We start from the raw sequence: 11,154 nt of genomic DNA on the forward strand, positions 1-11,154 counted from the left end.
TTTTTCTTCTTCCCTTTTCCTTGGCCGCTTACCTCCTTAGGCTGCTGCAGAGGCGCCCTTTTCTGCTGCAGCAAGGGTTTGGGACCCCCTCGTGGCTGTTCTCTGAGCAGTGGCAGGGCACAGCTCCTCACCCCAGGAAGCCCCCACAGCACGGACACGGCCACGGCACCTGGCGGGGACCGGTGCGTTACACAGAGCCCGGCTCTTCCCTGACCAGCTCATTTTATTGAGATGCATATAGGGCATTGCTCGCCGTGTTTATGCATAAGAAAAACCGAAAGTTAAATGGGCTCTGCCTGAGCAGGGACTGGTAATTATAAACAAGCGCTCAGTTCGCTCCCCAGAACCAGGAGGAGTTGCTATTTCTTGGCTTCTAGCACCTATTTTTGAAGTGCATAAACAAAACATGAGACCATGGCTATTAAAATCACACGGCTTTACTTAGGCGTGAGTTGCACAGCACACTTACTTACGGGTTACTCAGTTAAAAACCAGTGTGTTCCTGACATTTTGCTAACACATGCAAAAAGCCACTTTGATTAAAAAAAGGAAAGCTACATTAAAAATAACCAACCAAAAAAAAAAAAAAAGGCCAGCTGTACATTCCTCACTCTCAAAACTCCCCAACATAGCTGGCACTATTAACCAGCCACCCCAGGAGCCAGGTAACTGCTGTACAGCTTGCCTTTCGCCAGTCACAGTAAAAAAACCAAACCAAAAACCAAACTGAAATCAGCCCAGGCTGGCTACCTCCGAATGCCGGCGTCGTACGTATTTGGCATCGCTGCAAGAGGCGGTTTGGTGCTTGCTGTGTCTCCTCTCAGCCATCCCCAGCCAGGCTAGCAAAGCCCAGGCCTGACAGAGGCAGCATCTGAAATGAAATGGATTCAGTTTGGTACCAGCCTTTGGCTGCCATCCCCCATCTACACTTACATCACCTCCACACGTGCTCAGCAGAGTATAGGCTATAGTTAACGTTGTTTAGAAATTTAAAAAAAAAAAAAACCACAAAACACACACACACAAAACCCCCACCTTAAAGATACCGTTACTCTCCTCTAAAGTGCTGGAAATAATTTTTTCCCCTTTGCAATTCCAAATTTCAAGGCGTGGAGTGGGCCCATGGGGAAATCAGCAGTCTGAGCTAACGGGGTGGGGGGGTGGGGAGGGCAGGGTTAAGCTGCAGTTCCTGAATTCCTACCTCTGGGTGCGCAGAAGCTGCTAAGAGCCTCCCCGCATCTCTGGACCCAGCGCCTCACGATCACCCGTGATGGTTTCAGACAGAAAAAAAAACACCCCTCCACGCTAACACTCCTGCCATGCCCTCCTGAAACACTTTTGTCTCTGATGTTTCAGTTGAAGGAAGATGTTCAAGAAATCAGCAAACACGTTTTCTAGCCTGTATTTTACACCTGACTTCACTTTCTTCCCTTTCCCACCATGACCGAGCAAGCAGAATTATTCTTCGAGGGGGAAAAAAATCACCCAACTCCACGCCCCCCCCCCAACCAACCAAATACCCCTTTCCCATCTTCCCAAGTGATTTCGGTAGAGCAGCTGCCCGTGCCAGACTGCTGACGTGCCCTCCGCCCTGCCTGCCGGCCCCCCAGCTCCCTCTGAGGAGCTGCCATCGCTCTCATCACCCTCTTGGGTTTCATCAGCTGGTTCACCCACGCGCTGCTCTTCCCCAACACACATTTGAAGACGATGGGGCATCCATTTTGAGATCGCCCTTGCTTTCTTCTCCTTTTAGGCTTTCCAAACATCAGAGTAAAAGAAATAATAATAAAGCCTGATATATAGTGTTTGCTAATTTAAGTGTTTTATTTTCCTGCGCTTCCCTCCCTCTCCCCCCGCCGCAGAAAGGCTGGCTTGCCCCCCTGCTTACCCACTGAGCAGCCGTCTGCTGCACCCCCCTTGTCCTCCATCCCCTCCTCGCCCCGCGTGGGACCCGCAGCAGCTAGAGCCGACTCGTACAAGTGCTCCGCGTGGGTTTCTAGCTCTTCTGACCGTTTTGCAATCAAGCCCAGCGTGTCTTTCAGAGCTGGAAAACAAAACATGCGACGGAAGTGGCAGTAACATGACAATACAATGTCTGTAAGAGAGTTCCACTCGCCCGGACAGACTTTTGAAGGAAATCGAGTGTTAGAAATCAATAAGCTGATCTTCATCCCATCCAAGCTATGATGCAGAGTTTGGAAGGGGTAGGAAGTGACCTAGGAGGCTCCAGGTTAAGCGTGAAGATACAGAAATAGGGGCTCCCAAAGGAAACCTTTGGGACTGTGTAAGAACGCCCGTCCATAATGCAGCACTCAGCCACTAAAGCCCCTTCGGCGACTGCAGACACAGCCTGCGCCTTCGCCATCCCTCATGCAGGACGCACCACATCACCAGAGCAACTGCCCCACACGTGCCACGCCACCGGCCCGGCTGGGCTATCTCCCCAAACCGGCTGCCAACACCCGCCTCAGGACACACTGAGTGCGAGCAGGGTGTCAAAATCACTTCCTTCTGTGCTGGACAAAAGCGCCTCCTCCCAGCTGCAGGCCAGCAGCATCCCACAGCCCAGCAGGAGCTGGTCATGCTGCCATTAAGATAAAAACCTAAGAAGGGACCCACAAGAGGCAGACACAGACCTGTCACCCGTGACAGAAGGCACGGCACAAGGCAAGGGTCAAGGCACGGTACAGCTAAAAGCACATGGGAATAATTGCTCCAAACCTCCAAGTCACCTCCCCTCCAAGCCTCTGGGCAGCAACGGAGGTGTAAGCCCCTTTCCCATTCCCAGACAGCTGCTGAATGGCAGCACATGTGGGGCCAGGGATTCTGGGGGGCAGACGCTACGCCCAGCATCACCAGCTGCGTCCACAACCAGCCCTGCTCAAGCGCTGCCCCTCACCTGGTGAATTCGATGCCATGCAGTCGAGGAGAGCTTCTCCCCTCTCCAGCACGCTCTCCGTCAGGCTCCGGTGGTCGGCCACATCTTTCCTGAACTCCTGGGAAGGGAAGAGGAGGCGCGCTGCTTAGAAGGGTTTTTCAGAAGAGACGCACCTGTAGCAGGTTGCCTGGGGAGCAGTTTCCCTTGAGCAGGTTCCCAGTGTTCCCAAATTCAGCTTTGCACACCTGATGCACCCCTCATCACCCACCTGCACATGCCAGCAGCGTCTTGCCTCGTGCTGCTGGCTGCCCGCAGCACTGAAGAGGGGGAAGAAAAGCCATCGGCGTTACCTACCAGGCAGCGGTGCAGTGATGCCTTCACGCCCCAGCTGTCGGTGATGTCCGCGATGTGGTACAGCCAACGAATTAGCTCTTCCAGCTGGCAGCAAAACATCTACTTAACAAAGCATAACAGAAGGGGTTACTTATCTATTTCTGCAACAAAGATACGGCAGGGACAGCGATAGGAGAGCTGGTGGTGTTTCAGAAAGCACCTGCTCCCTCCTGCTCTCCTGCTGCGGGGCCAGCGGCGTCCGCCTCCTCTCAGCACACAAATATCCCTAAGCTTGGGAGGCCAAGGGTTGACAGAAAAAAGAGAAAAAGAAAAAAAAAGGCAAAAAGCAAATTAAACCCCTAAACACACCCCAAACCCACTGTGTGGCAGGAATTGAGGGTCACCATGAAATTACTGCCATGGAGAGGTGTTGGAAGCCAGCAGCACCCAGGCTGAAGGACGGGGTTTGCCTCCACCACCTCCCAGCCAAAGAGCCTCCCTCCTCCACACCAGAGCCGCACAATTAATTTGCAGTTGCTTTGCCCCAAGGGTTTGTCTCGTTCAATTAAGTGCTTTCATTTATTTTTAAAGCGTCTCGGTAAGGGATTATTTTTGTGAGATGCTGCATGAAACCCAGGGGCCTCTGCTCTCACCGAAACCAGACTCCAGCCCTGCTCCTGCTCCTCGGGAGTCGGGGTTTTGCTAAAACACTGAGCTGCTTCTCCCTGGCACCGTAATTTGGGGCAACAGATACACCCTAATGCTGACCTGTTCACATCAGGAGTCATTCCCTTACAAGAGGGGGAATGAGGTGCAATGGTGCTTGCAGCTATGTGCATGATAATTACTCTCTTGCAAACAGCCCAGCATCACTTCCAAATTCAGCCTGGGGCTGGGGTAGGGAGGAAGATGGAGGGGAAGGCAGGGAGCAATCCCCGCTGGCCGGTGAGCACAGCACTGGTGGCAGGATGGCTATGAGGCATCACTCACTCAAAAAATAAAAAAATCACAAAATAATCAGGAAACTCTTCAGAGAAACCCCACCAGTTCTGCCTGGCCTTATTACACCCTTACGCAGGACGCAGTCTGAGAAGATGAGTGAGCCTGGGCTCAAGGGCAAGGCTGGCCACGCCACATTGCATAGCCAGAGCGATGGGGCAGGCAGAACTGAGCCCCAGGAAAAGCGAGGCGGGCTCTTGCTCCATCAGAAGAAATTATCTGCTCCGGTGAGCCTCCCTGCATAAATTACTACCAGCTGCCAGGCACCAAACATCATGCAGAAGGGGAAAGCCTTAATTAATTGCGCCATAAATACAGGCACATTTTATACAAGATCTTCCCATTATAAAGTTTATTTCTGGTCTCAGCCTACCTTAACACACTGGGCAAGGGACTCGCTCTGCTGGCTCTTCTTCGGACGCCCCTTGACCCGTGGTTCATTTAGGTACGCCCCATCCAATGTGTCCCTGAGACCAGTTGGTAGATGAAGCCCCTGCAGAGGATCCCTATGGATCTGGCCACATGATTCAGTGTTTTCCCATCTGGGCTTCTGAGAGCTGCAGGGGTGCCACAGCCCAGCATAATCCTCAATATTCCCTCTTTCATCCCTGCCACATGCTTCTCCAAAACTTCGTCGAAACTTGGACGGAAGAGGCTGCCTGCCATCGCTGTGACATGGAAGGTTATGGTGGTCGTGCCCAGGCGTCCTTATAGTTAAGGAAAGATCGGACAAAAACTGAGCCAGCCTTTCCAGCTCCCGCAGTCTCGGAGGCAGGGAGAGAAATTCTTCATCACCCTCCCACCCTTTCCTCAGGGGGAGCACTCGCGTTGTAGGTAAAAACCTATTCACGCTCTTCACCTGCCCTTTGTAGTTTGGAAAGGGGCTCCCTCTGGTACCCCAGCTTCTCCCATCCACAGCAGGGCGGCCAAATGAACCCAGTCCAGCTGACTCCGTCGTTACATCCTTAGGAAAACCTCTAGAAGGACGAAAGGAAGCACTCTTCGCAAAGGATGCTTTTGCAATGGGTAAAGGTTCATAGCACGAGCCAGCTCCTGAGCCGCCTCTTTTTCCAGGCCCTGGGGTGGAGAACCTCTCTGCTGAGGCCATGAACCTCCGACGTCCATTTTCTCCGCTTCCCCGAGCCTGCCCACCTCGGCCGTAGATGCTGGTGGACCTCGACGTGCCCTCAGGGGAAACAGAAAAGCTGTCCAAACCTATTCCTGAGTCATGGAGGAAAGGCTCTGGCATCTTTCCCAGCTTGTATCTTGGCTTCAGTGGATAAGCATAATCCAGCAAGTCCTCATACTCTTTATTGGGGTTCCAGTGGGGCGAGCGACGGTCCGGAGACGGAGGTAATGAATCTGGTATGGCACACGCCCAGTAATCAGCTTGGTAGGACGACATCTCTCTGATGTGCTCCATGGTGGTGCGGTCATCAAGCAGAGGACTGAAGGGCTTGCACGCCTGTGGCACCCTGCCTTCCACCGCACCCCACCGGCAGCGCAGGTCCCGAGCGGCAGTGACCGCAGGAGTGGGTACGTCCCCACCAGCCAGCAAGCTTCGGGACAGCTCTTCGGAGAGGACATTTTCTTCTGAAGACAGAGTGGAGAGGCTGGATGCGGAGTGGCTCCGCAGGGCGCTCTCGGGGCTGGGAGGGGTGCGGGGTCGCAGGAGCTCCGGGGTGGAGGAAAAAGGGGATTGAGCTCCCAGTCTTCGGCTCCGCTGGCCGGCATGGGCATCATGGCAGCCACCAGCAAGGATGCTCTCCCCTGCAGAGCTGCACTGGCTGGGAGGGCTGGACGCCAGCTCCCAACAGCCTGATGCCTTCACCTGCTCGAGGACGTGGGGAAGAAGGAAAGGGAGAGAGAGGGAAAGGGAGAGAGAGGGATGCATAAAATGAAGCACAGCATCCAAACAAAAGGCTCCTTTGTGGCAGGACATGGAGATAAAAGCCCAGCCCTGGACCCGCCGTGAGGAGAGGCTGGGGGGGGGACTCTGTTCTGTCTGCAGGGCGGGAGGCAGCCCCTGCCCCCGCCATGAGGAGAGGCTGGGAGGGGAACTCTGTTCTGTCTGCAGGACGGCATGCAGCTGCCTGGAGCCCGGAGTGGGGCTTGTTTTTAAGGAAAGGCATCCCGAGGGCTTGGGAAGCTGCACAAGTCATTTGGCAGCAAGAGGCTCTTATTTAAGGAGCCCAATCCCGAGCAACTTTCCAGCTCTGCAGCGGCAATTGGGAATGGAGGCCACAGCTCAGGTGTTGGAGCCCAAGCCCTTCCCCACCACACGGCTTAGCCTGGGGCTTGGGTGGGCACACTCTGGCTGGAGGAGGTGGAAAGCCCTTGCTAGGATATCCCAGACAAACAAGTCCCCACCTCGCCTGGAACCTCCCAGTGATGCAGCAACACCTGTATGTACAACCCTCTCACCTGCTGCTCTTCTGGGGAGAGGAACCGGTGGCTGCCATGGCGAGGCACATCACTGCCGGCGGCAGCTCGACAAATTAACGTCTCTGTCTCTGAGAGGCTTGCTCTTCCTCTGGGAAATCTGGATGCAGATGCTGAAGATACTTCTTGGCGGTAGCTCGAGCCTCCCCGGGTAACACCAGTGGCCAAGCGACTGCATCCGCTCATTGCCACACTCTCCGTCCCACGCGGGCAGGGCTTGGCTTCCTCTGCCCCCAAAAGCCGGCGCAGCCTGTCCGCTAGCTCCGGGTAATCCGTCTCCACCTCTGCAGAGTCCCACCTACCATTGCCCTCGGCCTTCCCGCTCAGTGAGGCTTCAGAAAATGATTTTCCCACATCCACAGCCATTGGGACAGGACTTCCACAAGACGATGCCGAGCCTCGGGCTCTCTGAAATACACAACACATGGTAGCGGCAACTCGCCATCCCCCTTCATCTCCTCGCCATGTACGTCACTAGACGTACAAAGAGCATTTTTGAGTCAGACCCCAAAAATCATAAAATTGCATCTCGGTGCACCAAGCGGGGAAAAAGAAAGAGCAAACCGGCCCTTGTGTCTGAGCAGCATTTTCTGGTTTCGAGGACACGACACACAGGGAAAATCTAATTAAAGCTCTGGCCGCTCTGAGAACAAACCTGTGCTTTATACCTTGCTGGCATGGTGCAACTGCCTCCTGAATTAATGGCCGATCTCACAAACACTTTGTGCACCATGAGGCTACTGAGCCAAACTAGGATGTAAAGCATCTATTAGTGTGGCTGGGCCCAGCAGGCCATTGGGGTGGAAAGTTGAGAGGTTTTTAAGAGACAAACTCAAATCCTTGAAATGGAAGCCACCCAGAAGTGAGAAGTACATATAAGAAATTAGAGGGGGAGGTAGGAGGCTGTAACCCCCAAACTTGGCGCTTAGCTCTGCAGCTTCTATCTCAATTCATTAAATTAACTCTTTGTGAAATTAATTAATGGAAATACTTGCTCAACCGATGACACATTTTCAAGCATGCCAGACAGCCAAGCCCATGGCATCCTGCCGTAAAACTTTCTAACACGAGATATTTTTCTCAAAGCCTGAGCTCCACGCACAGAGATGCTCCACCACCACCCTCTTGCTGCCCATGCTGGACTCGGGTGAGGAGCTGCGGCAGGACATCCAACGACCCAAATCAAAGCGACCGAATATAGCACACGAGGGACCTTGTTTTGTGAACACCAGCCACCCACAGCTGAGCACCTCTGCTTGCGTTCACAGAGCTAGCAGGACCCAAAAATACTCTCAACACAAATTACACCTTGCGGGCTGCCCACAGAGCATCAAAACCGGTGCTGCCAAAATCCCCACGCGTAGGCTCGGCCCCGGTCGGTCACAGGCAGGCATCCTCAGAGCCCCGGGAATACCAAAGCCTCTCCCAGCAACTCCAGCCCAAACCAGGGCACCAGCATTAGGAAAATGCCAGCAGAGTGGTTTTGCCGGGACTCACCCAGCCCGCGCCAGGCTAGCGATGGAGAGGCCAGCCAAGGCAGCATCAAGCAGCAAACTCAACTTAAAAATAAATAAATAAATAAATAAGGGAGGAAAGAAAGTACTCCCAAACAATACTTGGAAGTGGGAAGCAAGTTGATACTCACACCCTCCATCAGCTCTTTTGTCACGAACTCTTTTTTATGATCCACCCCTCCGGCGACCGGGGTTTTCCCACGGGCAGAGCCCATGCACGCAAACAAAGAGTAGCGGGGCGACGCGCCGGGTCTCCAGGGGAGACCAAATCCCGGCACAACCGGTGGCGGGCGCCGCAGCTGCCTTCCCCCCCCCCGGGAGCCGGCAGCCTGCGCAAGGGCCGGGCAGCTATATTCAGCACGGCAGCAGCTGCGGAGGAGGCGAGTAAAGCCTGGACTCCCCCAGCCCTCCACGCAAGCCGTGTCCTTCTGCCGACACCTGAGCTCGCCCACTTGATCGCTTAAGTCACTACCAAAGACAACCCTATGCATGCCCTGTCATCCTAAAATCGATGGTATCGCGCTCTTTTTTCCCCACCAAAAAGGTTGTACAGCCGAAGAAAAAGGCACGGTAATTGTAATAAACATAACTGATAAAGCTACCCCCACTAAATTCCCTACATATTATACAACAATGTACCATTGAAATACACGTAGGCATATGTATCTTGTTTAACAGAAGGCAGATTTCTGATGCTAACAGAAAGACTATCCCAAACCGCTCAGGAACCCATGTATGTTTCCCACACAGCATGGGAAATTTCTTCACGTATCCATCATACGGACTTTTAAGTCCAGAGGCCTCCTGAGCCCCTGGAAGGCAGCCCCCATCACCTGCCAGCCTCCATCGGCTCCCATTCCGTCCCTCTGAATTAGCTCTGTTCAGACAGCCAGGTGAGCACCTATTAGCGAATCAAATGCCAAATCCAACTTACAGGTGACTTCAACGCCCAGAAAATCCCCCGAGATATATTTGTTCACTGGCTTTGAAAGCCAGGGCCTTGGCCGCAAGCAGAAACGATGTTCGCTGGTTGGATTCCTCCTCTTCCAACCAAAACCTAATGAGCAAAAAGCTGCCAGGGTGACAAATGGTATGGTACCGTGTATTAAATTCCAGGATCTGTTTCAGACCCACACAGCCTGCTTCAAATTCATCATTTTGGGCTCTTTCCTCCGTGACAAAAAGCAGGTGATTCAGCAGAGAACGCCACTTAATTATCCCACCATGAACGGGCAGCTCACCGGCTGTAATCCCTCCTTGCACGTACTGGCAGCGCCATACGTCCAAAAATGATCCAGTCAATATAAATCTTAACAGAAAGGAGGGTGCTGGACACCCGTCACTTAGCACATAAACGCCTCGACAATCAGTTCTGTTGTTGGGTAGTGATTTTAAAAAATATGTAGAAGAAAAAAAAGCTTAACAAGGCATCAAAGCAGGCTCAATGTGCAGTAATTAATGATCAACCTTGGGACCTCTTTAAGAAGACGCCACGTTAAATTTGAAGTGATGCTGAATGTCATTAAATCCATCAGCTTTAGTGGCTTGAGTCATGTGTCAGTCAGCCCAGTAAAAACAACTACAAAAATATGTATATATAAGCTTGACCTTAAATCTGAAAAGCATGAGTTAAGCAACATTTTTAAAAAGTTATAGGTCACACCCCATCTGTTATTTTTGTAACTGTACGGAGGAGCGCAAAGGCTGAACTATTCTGAACTTTCAAGACTATTTGTTGATCTTATGGACGCAGCACGTGGAGATACACATTTCTACGATGCCATCAGTCTTTAAAAAAAAAGCAAGTGCTGGTTCACAGGTTCATTAAATCTCCAGAAGCTAAGTGGAAGCTAAAGAGAAACCAGGAAAATTGCCAATAGACATGAGTGAGAGTAAATCTGCTTATTTCAGGATTTGTAAGGATATTCCAAGGGCCACCAGAGATTTCGCTGCATTTTCAAAAGTCTCTAACTCGGGCAGCTAATCTCAATTAATTTCAGGGGGAGCCGGCCATCCAACCACACTGAGATGCGAACCAGATGGGGAAGTCGCACACATCCCGTACGCAGAACGATCAGGCAAAAAGTCGTGTTTCAAACCAGGCTGAAAACGCTAATGCCGCTAAGCACAACTCCCAACTACAAGAGCATCTAGAAAACAAGGTTTCTCACCATCTTCCAACAAAACCGCAAAAATTCAGAAGTCCGGTTGCCAGGGACACATCGAGATTAACCCTCACGACGGAAAGAAGCAAGCCCAAATCCTCGGGCAGGACTGACACAGCTATGAAGAGGGACAGACGTACAACCACAGCTTTAGGCACGGCGGAGCTTTCCACTGGCCTTGAAAACACAGGAAAACGGCCAGAAATCCCAGCAACACCCGAGCCCTCAATTGTCTCAGCAGCGATGGGGCAGCACGGGAACGGTACCCGTGCCCTTTTTTTTTTTTTTTAGATAATGGATTGAAGACAGTGGCTGTTTCGTTCATTTCGGCAGGGGAAGGTCCATGGGGATCTCTCAAGGAAAGCGATCCCTGAACTCTTCCACGTCGTCAAAGGAACGCTGCCTGCCAAAGAGCTGCACAACGGGGGCTCTGTCCCCACGAGCGACGTCCCACCGCCCGTGGGCATCACTTGGCTGGTGGGACCAACAAGAGCAGCTGACGCTGATGGAGTTTCCGTCTCCCACCAGCTCTGCTTCTGCTGGGGAGGGGTTTTGTTGTTGTTCTGGGGGAAAAACACGCCTCTTGTGCCTTTCAGGCCTGCGGGATCTGAGTTTTGATTTTTTTTTTTTTTTTTTCTGCTTCTCTTGTATGCTTTCTGCCCGAAAAGCCTTTCCGCAGCTGAAAAACCGGCAGATTAACAAAGACGGTAAGAAATAAAGGCCAGAAAGCCGAGGAGGCACCGCGCCCTGGGCATGCCCTCAACTCCTGCAGACGTGGGTGCAACACGCCGCGGGTAACGGGCTTCCCACGCGAAAGCCGCCC

General features: G+C 52.5%; 1 protein-coding gene across 1 annotated transcript; it reads right to left on the minus strand.

Moving 5' to 3' along the window:
* Positions 1-573: 573 nt before the first annotated feature.
* Positions 574-7,117, minus strand: CEP68 (centrosomal protein 68). The gene is made up of 6 exons (XM_009639725.2): positions 6,635-7,117; positions 4,584-6,041; positions 3,233-3,331; positions 2,900-2,996; positions 1,889-2,044; positions 574-871 (listed from the first exon to the last, which is right to left on the minus strand). Exons 1-6 carry the CDS (start codon positions 7,076-7,078, stop codon positions 840-842), a joined length of 2,286 nt encoding a protein of 761 aa, XP_009638020.2. The 5' UTR covers positions 7,079-7,117; the 3' UTR covers positions 574-839.
* Between the last annotated feature and the right edge of the window lie 4,037 nt (positions 7,118-11,154).

This window comes from Egretta garzetta, unplaced genomic scaffold, assembly GCF_000687185.1.
Source record: "Egretta garzetta isolate BGI_Z169 unplaced genomic scaffold, ASM68718v1 scaffold360, whole genome shotgun sequence".
NCBI classification, from domain to species: Eukaryota; Metazoa; Chordata; class Aves; order Pelecaniformes; family Ardeidae; genus Egretta; species Egretta garzetta.